Here is a 25,095-nt window from a genome sequence, read left to right on the forward strand (position 1 = left end):
GACTCCGTGATATTTGGACAGAGACGGATGAAGGAGTTATTCCGACTGAGCCATTGTGATTGGGCTGAAAGTGCTTATCTGTAATTTTTAAAGATGAAGATAAAAATGTGGTAAACCTCCCACAAAATGACTTTCTATTCTTATAATGTTTCACCAATAAAATTTGACTGACAGGATCAGTCGACTTTGAATTAAGGTTTATGTGAAATTGAGATGTGTTCCACCTATCAAAGTTTGGGGATTGCTGAAACCAAGGTAGAAGGACAGTCGTCCAGCCGTCTGCAAGAATCATGTCCTAATAATGGATTGTATTTGTTTTTAATTGAGGCTGCACGGTGGTGCAGTGGTCAGCACTGTGGCCTCACAAAAAGAAGGTTCCAGGTTCCGGTCCCGGCTCCAGCATGGGATCTTTCTGTGTGGAGTCTCCATGTTCTCCCTGTTCCTGTGAGGGTTCTCCCTGGTACTCCAGCTTCCTCCCACAGTCCAAAGACATCAAGAGGGGACGAGGCTGATTGACACTCTAAATTGACTGTAGGTGTGACTGTGAGAGTGAATGGTTGTCTGTCTCTATGTGTTGGTCCTGTGATGGACTGGTGACCTGTCCAGGGTGAACCCCGCCTCTCGCCCGTAGACGCTGGGATAGGCTCCAGCCCCCACAAGACCCTTAACATGATAAGCGGAAGAAAATGGATGGATAGATGGATGGATGGAATATGTTTGGAGGCACACTCTGAAGGAGCTGAGCCATGCTACAGCACATGCACACGTTTGTTGGTAGGATCGACTTCTCCGATGTTTTCAACCTACTTTAAGCAACAAAACCTGTCCCCAGTCTGGAGGCAAAATAGAAACTTGATCCGAAAAGTTACTGAATTTGATCTAATATGAAAGGGGAGAAAAGTTGATCTTTATTCACACTGGAACAGGTTTTATAAAGTAAGAAAACCCTGAGAGTGATATATTAAATCTGACGGTGTGATGCACACTGCATGACATTGGTTGCCGAGTGAAGAGTGGGGCCCTAACCTGAGGTGTCATCCCATGACAGAGATAGAGGATGGGGACGTTGTCGTTGTCAGGCCCCTGGTCCAGACACAGCTCATTCTTCAGAGAGTTTTTCAGCTGACAGAGAGAGAAAATACACTGTCAAACAAATACAAACAAAAGCTGTGAACTATGTGGGAGTAAATGTGATCATGTTTCCTTGTTTACAGCCAGAGAATAAATGTTCAAGTGATCTTAATCAGGTAATATGTGTCTCCTGTCAACCTGCCAGGATTCATTCTTTGAAAAATAGAGTTGAACTTTAAGAAAGCATACAGCAAAATGGTAAATGGACTCAATTTTATATAGCGCTTTTCTACCTTAGCGGTACTCAAAGCGCTTTACAGTGTCATCTCATTCACCCATTCACACACACACTCACACACTGATGGTGGAGGCTACCATGCAAGGCGCCAACCTACTCATCAGGAGCAATTATGGGTTCAGTATCTTGCTCAAGGACACTTCGACATGGTCACCGGGGTCGGGGATCGAACCAGCGACCCTTTGGTTGCGAGACGGCCACTCTACCCCTGAGGGGTAGGCCATGCCGCCCGTGGTGCAGCTCGATGTGAACCCTTCTACAGGACACTTTATTCACCTAAATCAGAGTGTTCAACCAAATGCACTGATAGATATATGAAACAGTCTGGGTTGGGACTCGGCGAGAGCAGTCGCACTCCCTGACCCCCGCCTCTGCCCTCTCCACCTCCCTTGGGGTGGCAGCGCCTGTTGGCTGCAGCCTGCCCCGCCCGGGCTTGGCTGGCGCGGCTCTTGCTGCGACGCCTCACTCTCACTTGCCTCCATTGGGTCAACGGACTGCTCAAGTTTAGCGTACATACACAACAAATGTATATGTGCTGTTGTTAAATTTCTGAAGTGTACCATTATTACTTTCAATCTGTAATAATTGTGACGGCTTGTGATACTTGTATCAGGCTTTGAGTTGTGATCTTTAATTGCCCCTCGGGGATAAATAAAGTTATCTGAATCTGAATCTGAATGAAAGGAAAGAAAAAAGGGAGAATCTTTTTCGAAGGATTGGATCATATCCATCATTATTTGGATCAACTGGACATTTTGAGAGAAAATAATAAAATCAGGATCAGAGATTTCTTTGCTGGGGCCGACAATGAGGTGAAACTCTTCCTCAGAGCAAACAGAGCATAAGACTGTCAAGAAGTACAGACCGGTGGTCAATCACCATCATCCGCATGACTGATAGGACCCAACGAGGATGCTGGTGTCAGTGATTGCATCATCACTTTTAGAAGTCTACAGTGTTGCCAAACTTAAGTGTTTTCAAACTAAAATTGTGCTCAGTAATTCCTTGTGCTTATTATTTGGTTGGCGATGAGAGGGGAGCAGAGACACCACTGATGTGTCTGGTCTTCCTCATGTGGATGGCAGCAGCTAACTGCTGTGTCAAGAATAAAAAGGATAGTATTTCCAAAATATGAGTATCCATCATTATTACATTACATTTTACATGCGGTCTCCCAAATTCATATTGTAAATCAGCATCAAGGACAAGCTTCTGGTAATACGCTGCTCCCTAGTGGATTGGAGTACTGAGTATGAGGTGAGCTCGTTTCTGAATTTAAATAAAACATCTTTAAGAGATTTTGTTCAGCACCTGCCAGTTAAAGACGAAACCAACAAGACTGAGTGAGTTAATTTAGCCTTACATATGGACATACTTACGTTCCAATATAGGCTAAGCTAACCTATCATAAGCTAAGCTACGCAAATCACCTGCTTTTAGTACAATAACATTTAAGTGATATATATGAGATCAGTCTCATCTACTTTCTGGAAAAACTAATTTGTGTATCCCCTGAAAAACAAACATTCCCTATATTATATTCTTAATAAAAGTAGTAAATATCTATGTTTTGAAAACATTTGAAAATTACAGTTGGAGAATACAGGACATTTGCTCTCTAACTTTACATATTTTTTCTGGAATTCTAAACAGATTATCTGGAATTTTAAGTTTCCTTTTGTAGTTGAGATGCAGAACAAGTTAGTGCTTTTATTTTGAAGGCTAAAAAGTGAAAGTGTCCCACAAGTTACACAAACATTTGATATATTTTAGTTGAACTCCAGAATAGACACACAAGTCTGAAGCCAAAACATTTGAAGAGGTGAATAAAGCACAGCAAGTATGCAGTATGTTCCAGGAGATAATTCCTCATGATGAGTGTGTGTGTGTGTGTGTGTGTGTGTGTGTGTGTGTGTGTGTCTGCAGATAAAAATCAGCTACTGCCAAAAACCAGTGAGGAAGCTACATTTACCACCTGCTCACTGCAACTCAGCAGTATATTATTTCTACTACGGGGGTGTAAGTATTATCCAAGTCCTGCTCTCTGCTGTGCTTGCTGTCATGCGATGAAAATTAATCCACAAAACTGTGTGAGCTTTGTCAACCAATAGCAAAGAGACAGAGGTTTTCATATTTATTAGTAACAAAATAGAGCTGGAAATTCAAATGGAAAGAAAAAAAATTTAAAGACATATAGAGAAAAGGTAGATGTTCAGGTTGAAACAAAAAAAAAAGTATATCATATTCTGTGGCTCCGGAATTCATTTTTGCTTTATAAAAATGCAAATTTGAGCTGTTACGCTTGACGTGCATAACTCAAGCTTCAATGGTTATTCATGCGCGTCATGACAAAGGTCTGCCTGATTGCGAGATACGAATCACACCGTAGGGAGCTCCAGGAATGGTGGTTTTGAGAGAGGAGTGAATTACATAAAGATGAGATCAGAAGCACACTGCTAGGAATGATTCAGCTCCCCATTGGAGATGTCGACTTCTATCTGTTAATCAGTAAATCCACAGGCAGCACATGGTCCTGGTCTAAACACTTCCAAAGAAGGAGTGGAAAAAAATAGCAATGTGTTCCACTTTGTGACACCTGTTGGGATGAGCATTTGCTTAAATAATTATCTGTGTTCTTATCTGTGTTGAACAAGAATCCTCTCTCGTGTAATAACCTCTCAAACCAATGACGAGCCCATCAGCTGCATGCAGCAAATACAGAATAATGAGGTCAACCGACTCGAAGAAATGGATGTAATGAGGCTGGCCTATTTCCTCGCTATATCCGTCCACTATGTGTCAGTTTGTACATGAAAAACCATCCATACAACATAGAAAGCAGCGCCATAACATTGCAGTCTGCGTGTCAATGTGTATTAGGGTGCATCACAGTGATGAGAGGTGGGAGGACCGTGGAAATAAAGCGGTTTGAGAATAACTAGGAATTGGCAAATAGAAAGACTGCCAGCATGCCCTGTTGGCTGTCACTTTTTCTGGCTTCTCTGACTGATAAAATTCTGCAGCAAAGCCCTTTGGCAGGATATGCTATCTACATTTTAACTAAGCTTTCAATTTATCCTTGTATTTATCTCATATTTCATTAGCTTTACAAGTGAGGAGAAGTTGCGGCAGCAAACTTTTGTGACTGCAGCCATCCAGATCCAAACACAAGGGATTAAAATGATTTGCTGCAGCATAGTTTGGCCTTGTTTGGGCTTTTGGCAGACACAGAGATGAGGATGGAAAAAAAAAAGAGGAGGCTTACGATTCCGTATGCGATGGTTTCACTGTACATCCTCATCTCGGGGTAGATGTTGACCAGGTACCATCGGAAAGTTTTACACTGCAGCTTCTTCCTCAGAGCCTTCCTTTCAGAGATATCACCAATATCAATCCCTGAGTCCTAGACACACACACACACACACACACACACACACACACACACACACACACACACACACACACGCACAAAGCAAATATTGATTAACTGCATTTTATGGTGAAGCGGATCACATAATGGACCATTGAGAGGCATTGTGCAGCCGTGTGTCGTGTTTTTGAAAAGCTGCTGTAGAGACTTGATGTCTCTCGTCTATTCTTTTCAAGGTGCCACATCACACATTCAAAATCTGCCACAGTCTCCCGGTAGCTCCTGCCCACTAGTCCACTATTTCATCTCTTGTCAGTGAAACCTCTTTTTAAGTCATCATTCAAAAGCTAAGGTGAAAAGCACAATGGCTACAAACGTGTGTGACAATGCTCTCTGGTGCCCAAAAGAAAAAAAAAAAATCAAAAGTGAACTCATGTGGCACAGTGTGGATTTGTACACTCTCAGAGGTATATTAACACTGACAGTTTTGCTGTGTAGTTAATTCATTGGGCAAAAGCTGTGGCTAAATTTCATGCTTCTTGACTACAGACTCTGTTAAACGCCTCATTATTGACTGAATGAATCGCCTGCAGATGTTCATCTATTCATAACGTGGATTTACATATTCAAACAGATTATTCAGAGGGGGGGGAGAAAAAACAAAAACAAACATAGAGCAAACATTTGACTTCGCCTTTGAGGGTTGCTACATTTAACATAAGACAACGTTGGATGATTATTTATTTCATTCTGAATCTAGTTCACGATCAAATAAAAATCTGCATCGGCTGAATTCCTCTAAATATACCACTGAAACGAGTGTAAAAACAAAATACATGTATTGTGATCAGTCTAATTTTACAACAGCTGACACTGTCTCTTTACTGAACTCAAATGACACAACTAATTCCACATATTCTTAAAACAGATTAAATAAATAATAAATAATCTTTTCTATGTACTTTGTTGTTTTTGTTTTATTGTCTTCTTCCCTCCCATGTCGCAGCTATAATCCACTTTTAAATCATCTTCTAATTGATAATTTTCCACTTTTAATACATGTATTTAGGACATCTTATTGAATTATATGAAATATGCTCTTATTCTGCTGCACATATTTAATTTAGGCCATTCTGTAAGTGACGAGAGATCATTTCTGAGCCTCCAGGGGTTGTTGAGGCCTGATTCAAGCTGTACATTCCCGATGTGTGGAGGGGGTGCAGCAGATAACACACAGCCCACTCGGCTGTGTGGGCTGTTGATGGAATCTTCTTACGTCGTCTTTATGCATATTTGTTTTGGTATTAATCATTTTCTCAAATGTGATTTCTAAATCTGAATAGTAACATTAAACTACTGCAACAAAACCTAATAGCACAAGCTGTGACATGTTGGGATTGAAGCGTCCCCTGGGTGTCATGTTGCTTTAATAAAAATTGCAATATACTTTGATACTGCCGTCTTACTGTTGATTCAATGACACCAACAATGCAGTGTAATATGCTCACTTACAGCAAGGCTTTTCCTTCCTTTTCAGCTCACATTTTGAGTTCTGGTTTCCGACAGTTTAAAGCTGACATGTGACAGTTGCAAAATGGAACAAATTCACCCATTGTGGTGTCACAACTCATGCAGTTTGAAATATACGCTTTTATCTCAGCTGTCTAAGAGACTGCGACATTGAAAGCACTTTATGGTGAAGTACAGCCTGTGATGGTCACAATACAAAGATTAAGACCAAATACTAAACTGTCAACCCAGCGTTTATGTCCCTGTCTCCCTCTTTTATATCGATTTTGTTTGCAAGAAATAAAAACAAAATTATCCCCTGTTCTATTGCTGTTATTAAAGTATCTCAGTGATTGTGCGTGACTTTGATGGTAGCATTCTACCACATTAATTCTGACCCTTTGACTCTCAAACTTGTGAGAATACATCTCACCTCCTGGGGAATGTTCCAGGCCATGTAGACGTGACTTTTAAACTCATCCATCCAAACCTCTGCAACTCTGAGGGCGTTCCGTCGTACGTGAGACGTCAGATCCTCCGTGTAGGGTTTGTGTGCACGCTCAATATGGGCGATACGGGCGCATGGCAGGACCTCAACGCTGCCGCCACACTGCCACACCTGGTTTATACATCAAGAGAATAAAAAAAAAAAAAGACAGAGCTTTCAGTTTAAACTGTCCAGTTATTTAAAGTTACGCAACCTTACAGATATCACATTACTTCTGTCTCAAACACTAAACTCAAGCTGTAACCGTGGAACCCGCTAATAAATATTTGAAGTAAACTTAAAGAGGATGCAACTTTTAAAGCCTGATTTCCTGTGCTGCAAGGGAAAACACATCTAATGAAAATCTAATTTTTGTAACTGGGACATTTAATTAACATAATGAATGTATTATTTTGTCTGTGCAGAATAGTCCCTAACACATAACGTTCAAACTTACTGGTGTTCTGTCTCTTTTCTGCAGGGTTTTGGAGAATATATCTTGTGATGCTGTGCAGTGGACCATAATGGCCTCACGTCTAGGGCTGTTTAAAGCAGGTTCTGGCCAACAAGTGGAGCGCTTCATCCCCTCTGCATGATACTGTCTCCCTGACTGTGAGGAGGATGCTCCCCTGGTAGAAAAAGTGAATTGTACTGCTGTGCAAGAGGGTAAGGTAGAGTCATTGATGATTAAAAGCTAGCGGATCGGATTCCTGACATAATGAAGACCTCTGGGAGGCTCCAGACCCTGGTGCAGTGATCTGTAAATGTTTTTCTGTCTGTGACACCACCATGCAGCCAGGGGTGACGAGGCAAATGATATCCAATATCTGCATTTTTCCTTCATTTATTTTATTAACAGGACAGTTTCTAGGTGAATTGTATGCAACTGCTATTGGACTCGTCTGTGCAAGCGCACATTCATCTATGAGTGTGTTCTTTTGTTTGTTTGGCATTGTTCAACAAATGTGTGTATACATGTAGGAGGTTTAAAACTACGACGAGATCTACTGCAGTAAGATTAATCACATAATTTGCCCCTTTCAAACTTGCCCCTAAGCATTTCTAATTTGCACCTCAACCACTACATTGGATGGTTATTTTTATAAACCTAATAAATCTTTATTATTGAAGTTTTTTTCATTGATCTTGTGTATTATACTTTAATATACAAATGAGTGATTAACATTTCATTTAATTTTGTAATTTTTGATATTTTATGAGTCAGAAAACCTCTGAAAAGGCCTGAATACTCAAAGGGAGTTTAATTATCTTGTACAAACTGACTGATTAAAATCTGAAGAATCTTAACGGCACAGCAAAGCAATTCAAAGACTGTAATGCTGACCTGAAGATGAGATTTTCTGGTTTACAAGCTCACATTTGTGTTGGGTCATCAATGGAGATGAAGAGACCAGTGCCAGTGGAGGATGCTCTGTGCTGTGCCACTTTGAGTTAGTCTAGAACAGCTGGCGATTCCGTATGAATAGGACTGAAAGCATGACAGCGCGCTGGGCCCAGCAGCACCGCTGACATCCTTCCTGTCTCATATTTACAACACAAAAGCTTCTGCCAATGATGTACAGTGCTTGGTGCAGATGATCCCCATCACGGCTAAATAAAATACACCAAATATCACTCACTGTAGACGGGATTTCAAAGCTAATGAATGGACACTTTCCATCACCATTCAACCTGTCAGCATGTGGATGTTAGCAAAAAAAAAAAAAAAAAAAAGAGCCAATTTTTCATTTCTTATAATCCCAAATTTTGTGACGATCCAAAAATTCACACACACACACACACACACACACACACACACACACACACACACACACACACACACACACACACACACACACAGAGTTGTATGCAGCCTCCTTTCGGAAAATAAATCGCCCTCCATTCCTCATTGTCAGCTTTCTTATCTGACAGCAACAACAAAAATGTTCTCAGTATTTTTCCTGTCCCTGCTTCAGTGAAGTACTAATTTTCTGTAGCCTTTTCCCAAATAAATTACCAGGAATGGTTTATTAGTGTCAAGATGAAGTCAGCAGAGCTACAGCAGCTGTAGACCGTGCATTGTGTTTTGGTTCAGAATGGAACAATTTCACACAACAATTTCATGCGAAGCTCAACAGCACTGCAGCAAAACATGTGTCTGCAGTTTACTCCAAGATGGTGGCGTTATATCTGAGGCAAAAAGCATCGCACAGCAAATCAATTTAAAACTCTTCAATGAAACTGACATTTTATGTACCTTGGGGTTCCTAACATGCTTCCCTCACAATGTAGCAGAAACAAATCCCATCTACAGTCTATGTTTGCGTCAGCTTTGTGATATTAAAAATCAGGTCCTTGCTTAGCTTAGCTTATAGCTTCAAGCGATACTTCAACCACAAGGTGTATTTTGCCTACCAAGTATCACAATTAGATGTGAGTAATGTTTTTTCACAGCTGGCTGTGACTCCAGAATGTTGAACGAGAACTATGTATAGCTAATGTGGAAGAACAGCTGACAACAGCTACAGCAACCAAACAGCACAACTGCTCAGAAACAGCAGTTCATAAACTCTGAAGCGCATAATCCAGTATAATCCACATCTTTTCATCTATCTGTGTCTTTAGTAATCCACAAACAGCTGATTTGAGCTAAAAACAAACCAACTGTTCCAGTTTCATGCTTGTTCAAGGTAGTGGCTAACAAGCACATTAAATTGAAATTAATCTCAAAATCAAAGTGTTTGTTAATTATGAGCATACATCTAAAACATGGATTATAGTGGAAAATGCATTTCAAAGACTGCAAACAGATATTTTCGGACAGTTTTGTTGTCTTTAGCCATCAGTCCCCCTTAGGTTCAAGCTAAATATAAGTGGCTGGCTTTTTCTGCATTCTGGAGACAAAAAGAAGTGATGCAGGAGGGATAAGGTCTTTGAGATCATGAAACCTATTTGACAGTACTTGAATGGCAAAATAAATTTTGAGTGAAATTTTTTTCTTTCATGATTTACAGAATGTTCAGCTCTGACAAAAACTATTTTTAAACTTCACTTAGCTTTCTTGCTGTCTGTCTTGAGTGTGCTCTGCTTTTTTTAATCATCCCACATCTGTTTTGTCACACTCAGTTTTAACATTTGGTAACCTTGTAATAATGTGCCATCATGGCCGGGTCTCTCTAGAAAAAGACAATTTATTTCAATTGAGCCTCCTGGTTAAATAAAGGTTAAATAACAATATCTTCCTGGACTCCGCAGCGATGGAGGGATGATAGGACAGCACAACCTCTCCCATCCATTCTAACTCATCTACTCAAGAAATACCTCACGTCCTCTGCTCCCACTTGTATCACACCCATTTCTGCCATGTCCTCCTGCAAATATGCTCCTGTCCAAATCAGTTCTTCCTCACCATCTATCTGCTTGTCCTCTAATTTCTTTTTGTAGGACTTTTCTGTCAAAGAAGCAGTCTCACAATACAACACATGGGCAGATCCATTATCAAAGCACTATCGGTTGAGTCTCAGCTATTTTTTTTTTTTTTTTTTTTTACTGCTGCCCTCATCATAATTTATTTTGGAGAGGAGGACATTTTAAATATAGTTAATGCAATTATAATGTGACTGGAAGGGTTTTACTCATATTTCTCGCATCAGATATTTAGACTTCTCTGCTGGGTTTCTGTCTGTTCTCACTCCTCCATCTTTGCTCTCCTGCCTCTGCTTTGCATCCCTACCTGCTCTATCTGTCTCTTGGGTTCCGCCGTTTTCCCTGTAGCCCTGCCGAGTCTGCTCTTCACCCCATGCCTGCCCTGCATTAGTCTTTGTCAGCTCTGCCCGGCTCCCCTTTGTTTCTCCTCGCCTGTTATCTCCATGCCAGCCCTTTTGTTGTGCCACCTGTTCCAGGTTGGGTCATTAGTTCAGTTATCGCAGCTTCATGATTAAGGAGGAAGTGGATCTTATTGACAGAAGGCATGAAGGCTGTTGTTAAGGAGTATTCTCATCACGTGCAAGTTATTATTTATGTTCATTTTTCGGTTGTGGGCCTGGTGGAGTTCATAAATCTTGGAAGCAAGTTTTGTATGTAAAAACACGATTAAAAAAAAACCTTGGTAAACACACTAACTTGAGAATCATATATAATTTCATCAAGGATGCTTTAATCAGTCCCTGCATGAAGTTAAAACAGCATACAAGGGGATGATATAATGATAAAGCTTTAAATTGAACTGCAGCCAAATGGCCCTGTGGTGTACAGAATCTTCCAGGGACTGGTAACACTGTTTTCCAACAGATCAGTGAAGAGCTTTAATGTGTTTTGATCTCTTACATCAAATATAATCTGCTGTGGAGCGGGTTAGGCCTGCAGCACAAGTTACCATGCTGATATCTCCTGGTGAAAATTGACCTTCGCCACACTGAAAAGCCAGGGTTAAACCTCAAGATACCCTGCTGATCTGAAAAGCCTCCTCTAGTACAGGCCACAGCTCTTCTGATCCAGATGGCTGCTGTCTCATAGACTTGGGTCTGCACTCATAACTCTACTGAAAAATCTCATGAACTTTTGGCAACCTCTAGTTTGTGTATGGCTCGCTGCCTTGTAGTACTTCTCCCAAAACCATAAGAGTATCAAGCGCTTACCCCCCCGAGGGCCTAGGAGGCGACTCAAACTTCGTGTTGTTTGTCTTCTTCACTTACAGCGATCGTAGCTGGAAGTCGTGTCAGTAACAACAGATTTCAATGTATTTTTCTGCCGAAAAATGGATCAAACATCCATAAAAACAGCTCAAACTATCCCAGTAGAATTAAATTGTAAACTATTTCTCTGCTGTCCATCCATACACTCTCCTACTGCTTCTCTGTTGCAAAGTCAAAGGAAACCAAACTATATTACCATGCATGTTGAGGTGTTTATGTCCCACTTGAGACTTCAGTTTTCTTGGCATGATTGTCATGAATGGTGTTGGGTGCATCTGTCTATGCGCCTTTCCGGACAATTCTGACACAGGATGGAAAGGCTTATGAAAGTGTCAGTGATTGTACTGTTGGTTGTTTTTTGTTAAATTTTGGCAAAAATAATGTATCACCATCAGAAAATATATTTATGATCAACTCTGTTGTTTTAAACTGCACAACAATACAGATCTAACAACCTCAACGATGAAAATATTTTCAATCAACACATTTTTAATGAATATATTGTAACCTTGGGCTGCACGGTGGTGCAGTGGTCAGCACTGTGGCCTCACAGCAAGAAGGTTCTGGGTTCGAGTCCCGGCTCGGGCACGGGATCTTTCTGTGTGGAGTTTGCATGTTCTCCCCGTGTCTGCGTGGGTTCTCCCTGGGTACTCCGGCTTCTTCCCACCATCGAAAAACATGCAATTGGGGACTAGGCTGATTGAATACTCTATATTGACCGTAGGTATGAATGTGAGTGTGAATGGTTGTTCGTCTCTCTATGTTGGCCCTGCGATGGACTGGCGACCTGTCCAGGGTGAACCCCGCCTCTCGCCCGTTGACGCTGGGATAGGCTCCAGCCCCCCCGTGACCCTTAATGTGTAGGAATAAGCGGAAGATGACGATGGATGGATATTGTAACCTTATTAAGCCAAATAAAAAGAATGTCTTCCTCCATATGTGTGCATGTTGCCAGCCATTGGTCAGCTCTGGTCATGTGATCATGACAACTACAGCAGAGTCAGATTCAACTATGAAAGTGTGCAGAAGTTTTTAAGGACCCAGATGTAACTGGTTGATAAGGTCAGAGGAACATTTCTGGTTGTCCAATGAATAAAACTTGGTGTTCATTTTGTTTTAATTGCAAGATTGAGCTAAACACCACTCAAATGTTGCACTTTAATTCAGACACAGCGTCCGTATACTGAATTATTTTTTACCTTAATGTGGTTTGAACAGGCACTTCTTTTGAGTTGCTTTTATACTTAAAAAAATGAACCCTTCAACTACAGATATTAAAATGAAATACATGAGTTTTTATTATATATATAATTTTTCTTTATTTAGGCATTTAAGGCCCCCTGTGTCTATCATTCTTAAGTTGAGCGGACTGAGGTCTGGAGAAGCGTCGAGTTCACCCATCAGTCACACTCTGAGTCATCACTGCAGGCCTGAGGAGAGGATATGATGAGGTGGGCTGCATTCCCTCGTAAACATCATGAGTCTTAATAAAAGCTGACACTCATCACAGACGCGGCATATGGGTAGATTTTTCTGTACTCAACATAATAAAAAAAATCAATTGAATGAATGTTTTGCAAACATTGACATGACCACAACCACCTTTGTTATATTAATAATCATGTAGTGAGCATCCTTCCAGACCTGCAGTGAAAATATGCTGTTGATGATAATGTCAAAATAGAGAAGAAATGAAACAGCAAAGGGAATGTACACTTGTGCAGCCTGCTGACAAGACGAGCAGGAACTTTTTGCGCTGCATCCCTGTGATTTACTGCTCCATTAGGAATTCTATCTCTTTTTTTTCATTTCATACTTTTCGGAAGCTATCTGCTTTCATCTCCCTGCACCACCTCTCCTGTCCCTCTAGAAACCCTTAACTGGCTTTAAAAAAAACACCATAATGTTTCCCACCGCATTCATTTCACATTTTCTCAGCATTCTGTGATAACCCTTCACATCAAAGCACTTTTGAGCTTCTGCCTCTGCTGCCCAGAGCACAGAGTCGGAGCACTGCAGACAATTGGCGTAGAGTTTCCAGTGTATGTGCATCATAACGCATTGTCTGCTGTTTGAAAAGGAGAGAACATTTACCATCCTCTCCACACGATCCTAAATCAATGTGTGACGGAAGAAAAGCAGGGTGCCTCGTCAGCATCCTTCAGCCACCATAAACACATAGGATGGTTCAGCACTTTCTAACATAAAGACTGTTTCTTAAGGGTACTTGCTGGTGTTGACATTTTGTCTGACAATGTGATTATTTAAGGTATTTCACAACAGAAAAGTGGTAACATCAGATTTAAGACATACAGCTCATTCTAAACACAACCTCAAAGAAGTTACTGAAATAACCATGACCTCTTAATGCCAAAATATGGGGTGGCTGTTAAAACAAAGTGTCAGCACCACAGGAAGAACACAAACTCAAAGTCTACTTTTAGTAGTCTCTTGTTCTGACAACCGCAGTTATAAAATAGAAAGAAAACGGATAGAACCAGAATAACTTCACATCAGGCAATCAAGCTAGTAGTTGTTCACAGCTTCAGAGCCAAATTAACCTCCGTGGAAATCTGGAGTGCATCTGTGTTCTGACTTTAATAATAAAATGAACAAGAGAGCCGGCAGAGACTGTTCGAAAATGCAGGGATTTAAAGCAACAACAAAAAAAAGGAGCTACATTTTAGAAGACAGTTCATCCAAACACAACCCTGCACTTCCTTGGACACCAGAAATACACCCGCCTAGTGTGAAGCAGATCGTATGAACAGTTGGATATGCAAGAGCAGTGCAACACGCACACACGCACGCACACACGCAAAGAAAGTCACAACAAAAAACTGTCTACGGTGAAATCCTAATTGTCATCCAAATTTCTAAATGTCTGACTGCTGACATGACAACACAGTCACAATAAATTGCCATCTCATGCCGTTATAAATTTGGCTGGTGTGATGCAGGCATACAGGCAGTAGAACCTTTTCCTCTATGTGATAAATGACAAGACTGATGAGAAGCTTCATCAGAGGATCTACAAGGTTGATTATGATGGTGAGAAGTAGAGGATGAGCATCCCTCGAGCTCATGATTGCCACTTATTACACCAGAGGGATTAACGATCACGTGACCATGAAATACGTTCTAAAGCCCAGCGCTAATGCAGCATATGAGATTATATAAAACTCCCTGATATAATTATTTTCTGGTGGGACCAGGTGGTGCTAACACCATGAGGCCAATGTGTCTTCAATGGAGTAGACTCTTAACCCTCTCTGGAACACTACACTATATTGCAATATTAAATGATGCACGCATTATTTGATACAGAATCTTATTCTGCAAAAATTATGAAAGAGAATAAGTATTTCCAGAAAATGCAACACTGATGCTGTGAGCTGAGAAAAAGCTCAAGTGACGTTTCTAGCTGTAAGGAAGCTCAAGTTGCAGGGTTTCAAATGGGAGTAGGTTTTGAAGACTTAACCTGTGTTTAAAAAAAAAAAAAAAAACGTGAAAAAAAGCCATTCATCGATTTAAAAGTATAGAATTTAGAAATCTAACAAAAACACCTGTTGAGAGCAGAACAGCTACTGAAGCTGAAAGCAAAAAAAAAAAAAAAAAGCCATAAAGAATAAACACAGGATCTCATTTAGAAATGTGAATGATGTGAGCTGACAAAAAGCAGACTCCTTTCAACGCTGATGTGATAACACATCAAAGCTGAGAGCTGAAAGAGCTGTGAATTCAACAAAAATTTGAATTTCTCTCTTCACTTATATAAAAAAAATCGGACTCATTTAAAAAGTATAAAAGGTAGAAATCTGAAATTACAAAGAGCTACAGAGTTCTATATTTGAATGGTTTGAACCCACCCCTTCAAACACGAAACTCTTTACTATCAGTTAGACATAAATGAGGCCAGCATGCCAATGTTGATGTCATCCATTGCTGACCCTCACTTACACTTGAACATAAATTGCTAATGAAGAATAAATGCATATAAATGTAATTTGCGGTGCTGTAGACATCCTTAAAGATGACCATGTGGAGATATGGCCTTTAATTATTAACGGAGCACTTTCACATCACATCCTGTCTCCAGACGTGACCATTTCCAGACGCTAACGGGTGTACTTAGTTTTTGTGTTATTTATCAAGAGCTGTTGAAGTTTAGAAGCATATATGGCCTCATTTCATCAGTTGGATTGATTTTATTTTAATGTATCATATTTGATTTAACGCATTCTTTTATTTTCTAGAAATACGCATAAACTAATGATAGCTGAGACTGATCTTATTCAGAATTTAAAACTGTTCATTGAAAAAAATATGTTCTCTGAAATATCCAATTAAAAATATATATATTACATTCATTCATATTCACGAGCCCTCTTCCCGTCTGGAGTTACACTGAGGAGGTTTTCTTCTAAAATGCAACTGTGAGTGCTAGTCTGACTTCTTCTTGAGGGAACAACATAAAATATTTAATTCACCAGTCTTAATGATGAGAATTTCTTCTTGTCTGTACTGGGGAAAATCCCACCAGTTCCAATCACTTGAGAGATGCTTATTACCAAATAAAAGCCTGCAGTCTTGAGTACCGTTGAGCGCAGTTCTGTGGAGCTGTGTGGATGTGAAACTGAACCTTGTGAGAACAAAAGTGCATTTAGAAGCAAGGACATATATTTTATTTCATTGTTGGAGGGACAATAAACTGCGAAACTTCTCAAGAGAACAGTTCCTGAGAGGGAGACAGAAGTGCAATTGTATCAAAAGAAGAAAGAGGAAATCCTCATTAGGCTACCACTGGGTATTTGTCAGGTTAAACAAGGGTTGGACCAACATGTGTAGCACTGTAATAAACAGTCCAGACCATTACAGAGCCTGCCAGACATCTTCTTAATGTTTGACCAAAGTGTTGTTATCATGTTCTCATTATGTTGCAAGTCTTTATTTTCAAAATAATAACCAGTGAAAATATAGAAGGATTTCGAACCTTTAGATGTTCTTTTTAGATATAAATATTTTGTGGCTATGAGCTTTTTTTCAATTTTTAATTCACGAAAATGTCTCCTGTATCACATTGCATGTCTGACATTTGTAAGAAACCATAACTGTCAATATTCGGTCAAAAAAAATCAAGAAAATAATGACTTTAATTGCCCTCCTGCCTTTGGAGACAGACTGTACAGGCATTAGCAGAGGCGGCCGGCGGCCATGATGACGATTAACCACGAGGTAAAAGAAGGATAAAGAGAATACAGTCTGGTTACAAGTTTTTTTTTTTTTTGTTCCTCTTGGTTGCAGTTGTGAGAATCTTTTTCATTTTGAAGTTGACCTACGATAGGTTGCAGTCTCCGTCACCACAGACACCCCCCCAGACCACAGTGATGTGGGGAGAGTGGACCAAACCACTGAGAGACATATGAGGGGGTGCACACTGTATTAAAACTTGGAAATGCATTGTTTTGCATGTATAATTCGCATTTTTCATGATTATTTTATATAATTCCGAATTATATAGTTATGTTAACAACTGTGTATTAAGACAGTGAGTCCACAACAGCCTGTAATTTCATCCCTGCTTTTACAGGAACTATTTTATCCTATCAGAGGAAGTGTGAACCTGAGATAAACACTCAGACTTGTTCTACATGTTTATGTAAACACACATTAAACACAATTACCTGCACAGTGTGAGGTTTCTCATAATTATGTATTTTCCTGCAGGTTCTTTATCTACACAATAGCCTTTGTTATAGAAGATGCTTTTAAAAAAACGTCATACGCAAGGCTATTATGTAGATGAACCCAACAAAATAAATAAAATCTACTGAAGCCATTCACTGAGTTTTTATTCATGATGACAAAAGATCTCAATACAGAGTGATATTTTCTTGACCTTATTGTAGACAGGACAATAAACACTCTGCTGTTTGGCAGAAATGAAAACCATAGACATGTTGTCGGAGGGATATTTTTAAAGAACGATGGTCCATGACTGCTTCACAGATGGGCTACAGTGTAGAAAATGGAGCATAACTCATAATGCAAATTACAGCCTGCACATTTGTTAACATGAGTTTTACTCTCGCCTAATTTTTCAGATACTTTAAAGTAAAATGTGGATATCCTGCAAACAAAGGGGAATGTGAATTGGGCGTGTTAAAATGGTAGTAAGGAATTTACTTTCAGGTGGCCAAGTTGTAATTGTTCCTAAGAACCAGCTAGTACTGGAAAGCTATTGGTATCCCGAGATAAAGGAGAAGTCTGTGAGTATCCATGAAGTTGATGGCATCCACAGATGGTCAGTCATGGGAGTTTAGGGTTCGCTGTGCCAGAGCAAACCTCAAACAAGTGGTCAGTTGTTTCCATCAACTCTTTCGAATGCAACACTTCAAAATGCTGATCGAAATCCGTTGATGGAGACCCGAATTGTGTCTCATATGCGATGCTCAACATTTGGTGTTGGTGACCTCATCCGTGCTGCTGCCACACCTCCCTCATTCCTCCTCAATCACTGCTCTCTTATAAAGGGAACTAGACCTCCCTCAGTCACTAACGAACTGCCTTTACAGAAGACTTTTTGACCACCAGCACTCAAAAGCTTTGTACAATACGGCCTCTCACTCTCACAGTCACACACTAAAGCAGGGACCTGCCTGTCGGGATCAACTCTGTGTCCTGCTCAAGGACACTTTAACACAGACAGATTTTCAGCTGTGGATGGGAGGTGAAATTCAACCAGTGACGTTCATTTTGCCAAAATTTAGTTCCTCACAATCGGTTTGGAATGTTGTGCTATCAACAATAAAGTGTCTTCTGCTTTAGTTTCACTTCCTTGAACTAAAACAAGACCACGTTTTATACTATTATTAAATATAGTGGAGTAATTAAGGTTTGGAGCCATATAACTCATTAGGTTCCCATCTTTAGAACATGGTTGTACTAAAGGGCTACAGTATATTGCTATTCACAAGACCAGTCAGACATAAGACTTTCTCATTAATTGTCCTGTTGGCTTGAGATTACGTAGAGGGATTCAATACTTTTTCAGCAGCAGAGGGGTCATGAAACTCAATCAGTGCTGCTCTATAATTACACAGTTGTCATGCTGAAACTTTTCCTTATCCAAGTTTCCTAGTTTTTCTCTGATGAGTGCTGGAGACGTCATGTATAAAACCTTAACTGCCATGTTTTTCATGTCTACTCTTTAAGTTTTATTCAATTGAAATCAAACAAGATCTAAATTTATCAATAAATAAGACAGAAACAATATTGACACCTCACTTAGATTCACACCATTTCATTTATTTATTTCTGTATCACATCGCCATGGAAGCAGCTTCATAAAGCTTGAATTATAATCCCACAGTGACTAATTTCACAGTCTTTTATTCACTTTGCAATAAAAGCAGTGTAACATGTTACAAAGTAGTGTGCACAATAATTTTTTGTTGTCATAATAAGCAATGAGACGCGTTCCTTTCCAGTAATTAGTTACAAATTCAAATCAGGAATCCATTCAGACGGAGCATCCCTGGTACATTCAGACTGTTTCTGTTTGTCTCATTCTTGGTGGCAGAACCAGGGCACACGTGCTGGGTAGTAGCGAGGACAGCGTTAACATGGTGGAAAATTTCAAGAACATCACAGCCAATTGCAAAGGGAGCCTGGATGATAATCGTGTGGTAAGATAAGATGCCCTGGTAACCTCTTGATTTTCTGTATACTTGAATCAAACACAGCCTGCCGTAAGGTTCTCAAAGTCAGTAATCACTAACATTAGATCCAAACCAATCATGCAGTAAGATACGGCCACATTAGCTTCAGAGTCTGTGAGAGCGATGCTGTGGTTCTGAATATAAAATTATTGGTTATGAAACAAATTTCCCACATGCAAATATCCACTGCACTCTCTCTTAATGAGTGCAACTGCATCATAAACCATTATGTGCTCAGCTTCAGCATCATCTGACAGTTTGATTTCTTTGAACAATCATTAGTTTCATCCTAAATCTTTTCAGCTGACACTCCATTTTAAATTTTTTTTTTAAAAAGCACACAAATAGCATCGCTCTACGTCATTGGGTCTTTGCTGCACCCATTCTGATTGTCTGCTGGTGGGACAACTCATAGTGTTGTGGATGGTCTTCGATTATGCGCAAGGAATGCTGAGGGTGTTTTATTTTTGGAAAAGCAAATTACTCAAAGACGTTACTTTTCTCAGTGGGTAACAGGTACTTTTTAACAGCAGTAATGCAGAGAGTTCAAAGCAATGTCGCACAACGCTGAATATGAGTGAAACCAGAACAGGTTCATTCATGTCGCTTTTACTATTTTATTTGGCATCTAAAACTGGTAGGAGAAAATGCAAGAAAGTCCCAGCTGGGGCGTTCCCCACGTGGGATTATAACGTTCTATCTGCTGAACAACACAGATGGCTTGTCAACTTTTTTTTAAGAGGTGCAGACTGAGACTCAGTCCTTTGTGTTAGTTTAATTACTTACTGATCTCTTTGTGGAAGCTGTCTGTTTTTCGGCCTGCATACTTGTGAAATGTTAGTGGTCCTGGGAGCAGACTGCTTCACACACAAATCTATTGAAATTATAAAAATTGCATTCTCTCTCTTAACAAATACAGCAAAATTAATTAAGTCTGACAAATGTATCACTGTTCAGCTCTGGACAGCTTGAATGCAAGAAAGCAGTCCGACTTGATCACTTGTATTCATTCGGTCTGCTATCTGTACTTTACGCATGCCATTCAAATTTGTGAATGGATGACATTATATGCTCTTTATAAAGAGCACCAATTTCACGGAGGATATTTAGGTGAAGAGGAATTTGTAAATCAAGATGACAGTAATGGTGTTTGATTGTCCAACAAATATATAAACACATTATACAAAGCCATCTCAGAATTGTTTTTCACCTCCCTCAATGATCCTAATTTCTCACTTCAACCTGTCTGGCAACACTTGAGAGTGATGATGGCTGCTCAGGTCTTCCTCTGATGCATTGTTCCAAGCTGGTCTCACTGTCACAAGACCCAGTATTCACTGGTGTTTAGGGAAAACATTTGTACTGTAATTCTGGCTCCTGTTTGCTGTGTGTTGCATTAACACTGGAAGGATCATGTCTAAACACACACACACACACACACACACACACACACACACACACACACACACACACACACACACACACACACACACATATACAGTATATATTTTTCAGGTTTCCTGCACATAGATTTCATGTAACAAATCGACACCCTGATGTGGATACCGAACAACCTCCGAGTGGTTGAGACAGCGGTGACGGGCTCAAGGTCTAACCCTGCTCCATGCCCAGAAGAGGAAAAGGACCATGATTCAAGGGATTATCTTTTAGCAATTTATTGCAAGACACAACAGATAGTATCAGAGATAGAACTTAAGAAATAGAAAGATTTAGAATCTTTCTCCTGAAAAAATTCTATAAAGGAAAGATGAAATTGTGGAAGTGAATGTCATGTGGTTACTAAAATAAAACCAATTCCTGATCAAGCTCAGAACATGAAAAATCTACATTAATATTACTATTTACACCACAACAACCTGGAACAAATATGCAACAGGAAGTGTTTACCATGAAAATTAAACATTCTCATCTTAACCTGAATATTTTCAGATTTCATGATTCATCTTCATGCCTTTGTCTTCATTCCTCATGTTTCCTGACTCCTGCTCTCAGCCTGGTTCTCACCTGTTGTCTTGTGTGCCTCCCTCATGTGATGACCTGCCCCGCCCACCAAGTATGTTGCACCTGTGTCTCCATCATTAGTGTATTTAAGACATGGTTTTCCTTCCTTCTTTGCTAGTTTATCTTGTCCCCAATGTCAGTGTTCCAGCCTTATTTTCCTTGTGAGATTTTCTGATATTGACCTGATTATTCCTGTTTTCTGACCTCTGATTTTTCTTGCTGTGTATCAACAAGACTAGACTTTTGTATGCACCTTTGTGATATCATTATGTCAGATTTGAGAGCTGATTTTTACGCATTGTGACAGAAATATTCAGTGTCAACACTGTGACCGACTGAGAACAGAGAGCACTGGTTTCTTTCACTCTCACACTGCCCAGGACATCACTTTCAAGCCGGAGCCAAAGCCTGTAGCTGCTGGCCTGGTTTGAGTGTGTCTCTAAGGATCCATAAGCTGCCAATCAGGCTGGCAGGTGGTCTGAAGGCATGACCAACACGCTGCCGACAGACAGGCAGACGCTGCAGGCGCTCTGTGGGACTGAGAATCTGGGGTCGAGCCAGGGTCCTCCAGTGTTGTAGCGCTTAGCTCCCTGTGTCACAACAGCATTAGTGAACTTCTGAGTTCCTTCAGTCAAATACAAGCGAGTAAACAACATGGAGTCAAAGCCTGAGGTCTGAACTAAAATAATTTATTCATACGTAGAGCTCTAATCGATGCGATAACATCATCAATATGTCAGGCAATCAGAGAGCTATTATAAGGCCCAGGAATTCAAAAAAGCATGTCATATCTGGAGGAAAATGACTTATGGTGCTAATCTTGGCTCTTTACTGATGATTGCATCTATGTCATTAGTGAGGATGTGCATTTCTGTTACATGCTCGTTTCCATTTCCTTCTCAAACAGCAATCTAATCCGAGGAAGCTCCTCCTGCCTGTTACTGAGCAGATCGATAGCTACATTAATGATCTTTGCACTGTAGATGCGTGTCATCACGAGCAACCATTGGCTGTCCCGAGACCATCTGCTTGTGGTAAGTACTGCTGAAATGAACCACCAGATCTCAGTGATGGTGTACGCATGAAGTACCGCAGTGAGAGAGTACAACACAACTAAAAAGAGAGGTGCGACCACCTTCACTGAACTGTGTCAGCAGCTCTTCATGCATCACAGCCAGCTGCAACAATGACTTGGAGTCCTGCGTCGTGCGTTTCTGCGGAATTACCGGGGGATGAAGGTGATCGTTCAGACTTCAGATTGAGTTAGCAATTGTATGAGTACACCAGAGAGCAAGTCACAGTGTGTTAAGGGATGATTCCCCCCACTGTAGTGACTTGTTTCTGTCAAAACACATGAGCATTCACATAAGTAACTTATGATTTTAAAGGTTACGTGCAGTGTAAATCGAGATTAGTCTCATCCCACAAGCACAGTCCTGCAGTCTCGCAGTTTTAGGATGTTATTTACTGTATCCTTTTAAAACATATTTAACTGTATTTCACAGTCAGAAATCACTAGCATTAGATCCAATAATGCAGAAAGATATGGCTACTGGTAAATGTGGTCACACCACCGATAATAAATAACTGAGCGTGAGAGCGATGCTGTGGTTCTAAATCTAAAATTATGGGTCAAAAAACAAATTTCACAGATGCAAAAATCCACTACACTCAGTTGAACTGTGCCATAAGCTTTTGTGTATTCAGCTCTAGCCTCATTAGACAGTTAGATTTGTGTTGAACTCTGATTAGTTTTGTCTCCGTCTCAAATCCGTTCAGGTGACACCTCACTTCTAGGCAGTTTTTTTTTAAAGCACAAAAATAGCATCACTTCATGTCCTTGGCTCTCTACTACCATCAGTGACAGGAAAAGCCCCCATTACTTCCTTGGCGGAGGTAATACAATCACCGGCGTTGGTTTGTCTGTCTGTTAGCAGGATGAGGATGAAACGTTGTAGGATTGTAGAATTTATGTAGAGGAACAATCGATTTGATTTTGGGGCTGATCTGGAAATTCATCCGGATCTGTTGATGGGATATTTCCTCAGCAGAGGTACGTGGTGTCAAAGTGCCCTCTACTCAGATGCTTTGATCAAGGTTTCTGTAATAGTTTTATGTACAGACTATTTCTGTGTTGAAAAAAAAGAAAGATATATTTTACTGATATCCAAATTGCTGAAATCTTACAACTGATTATTCCAATAGCCGATAGTTGCCAGTATCATCTGTATAGAATGAGTCTATATGACATTTACACTTGTTCAAACAAAAAATGCACAAAAGACAAAATGAATGTGAAAGAGTAGCAATTTTTGACATTTCAAAAACAACTGGAAAAGCAGTGCTGCTCACTGTAGCGTCATCAACGATGAGCAAATCGGACTGACACCAATATGTTGAAAAAATGGCCGATATCTTCCGATACCAATGATGTGTCAATATAATCATGCATCTTTACGAATAAAATGTCACTGCACGAGCAACCGCTAACAGTTTTTGTGTGCTGAGATTGAGTATAATCCAACAGCTCCCGTTCATGAGGATGACAATGTTGTTGTTTTTTTTTATTGAATCTGTTTCAGCGAGGAGTTGATTTATTTCAATGAACATTATGAAGTCTGGAGTTTGTGGTGTTGTTGAGTTATACTGGGTTTTACTGGTTGGTGTGTCTATATATCATATGTCTATATATATTTTCTCCATCCAATTCAGAGAAATTAAGGTGATAGAATATTCGGGACAGCTCCAAGTACAGTATAAGCTAGTACCCTTCAACAGCACTATTTATTGCAGGATTCTTGTATTATACTCAGTAGCAAACTGGACAGTGGTTTTAATGTTTTGGCTGACCTTCATTTTACAGATTTGAGGTCTGAGTAAATCGAAGGGTTTAAGCCAAGTGACGCTTCTTCATTGAGTCTAGTGTTTTACATGAAGGAGGACAAAGAGGTCTGCAGTGACCTTGCTCCCAACAACCATAAAGTGTCATTACCATAGTTAATTTCCTGCACATTACCTGGATGAACAATGGCCCATGGCCACGGAGAGTGACGGAATTACTCACCCTGATGCCCAGCTCCACATTCTCTCCCCCGTACACTTCCATGCCCTCATCCAGCAGCCCTATTTCTTCGAAGTACAGCCTATCTACCACGAAGCAACCAATCAGAGCAGGGCTCCTGAGGGATAAAAGATGATGAAGTTTTGTTTATATCTTGCTGTTTGCCTCACACAGTTACTATAGTGACCAACTGGGACTGGAGGAGAAATGTGACCTTGGACAAATAATATGTGCATGAATGTTGCACCAACTGCCCTTTTAAATGGCTGCACATTTATCTCTGCAACAGCACAAAAAAAATGCTTATGAGTTATAATATCGCATGTTCACTCACTGGATGGGAGCGGTCTTGTTGCCCTTGTGCCACCAGGACTTGGGTGGGTTGAGGTAGCGACACCACAGCTCCCAGTCGAAGCCCTGGGCAGACAGCGGATACTCTTCAATCTCAAATGTGTCGTACTTGATGTTATCAAATGAAGGGGAGATTATGCGGGTTCTGTCCTCTTTAATTCTCTGAAGAATGGGTTCCGCCCTTTAAATGGGAAGAGACAATGTCATTTACTTGGAGCAGTTCTTGTTGCAGGCTTCCTTCATTACCTTAGTGGTCATGCTTGTCATGTAAGGACACCAAAAAAACAATTTGGGAGATTAATTCGATTCAATTATTGCTCGAGCAGATGATAATTACATTTTGGGTCTTTTACTGAATACATGCGAAGATAAAACTGTTTATCACTTTACACACACTGAATTTGTTTATTCAAAACCTAAGTAATCACACACTGCTGTCATTTACATGCGCATGTGTTGCCCCTCACAATTTTATCCGTTATCAAAGTAGAACAACTCTTCTAAATACATG

At 40.2% G+C, this 25,095-nt stretch overlaps 1 protein-coding gene across 1 annotated transcript in view; it reads right to left on the reverse strand.

The window, feature by feature from the left end:
- galnt18b (UDP-N-acetyl-alpha-D-galactosamine:polypeptide N-acetylgalactosaminyltransferase 18b) overlaps nucleotides 1–25,095 on the reverse strand; it is a 79,552-nt gene that overhangs the window by 6,173 nt on the left and 48,284 nt on the right. Inside the window, exons 5-9 of the mRNA XM_086183169.1 lie at nucleotides 24,568–24,765; nucleotides 24,237–24,351; nucleotides 6,682–6,867; nucleotides 4,635–4,772; nucleotides 1,027–1,122 (exon numbers count right to left, since the gene is read on the reverse strand). Of these exons, the coding sequence (XP_086039295.1) occupies nucleotides 1,027–1,122; nucleotides 4,635–4,772; nucleotides 6,682–6,867; nucleotides 24,237–24,351; nucleotides 24,568–24,765 (733 nt within the window). The remainder of the gene's footprint in view (nucleotides 1–1,026; nucleotides 1,123–4,634; nucleotides 4,773–6,681; nucleotides 6,868–24,236; nucleotides 24,352–24,567; nucleotides 24,766–25,095) is intronic.

Source organism: Aulostomus chinensis, chromosome 2 (genome assembly GCF_037954235.1).
Source record: "Aulostomus chinensis isolate RoL2024-O1b breed Wild chromosome 2, RoL_Achi_v1.0, whole genome shotgun sequence".
NCBI lineage: Eukaryota > Metazoa > Chordata > Actinopteri > Syngnathiformes > Aulostomidae > Aulostomus > Aulostomus chinensis.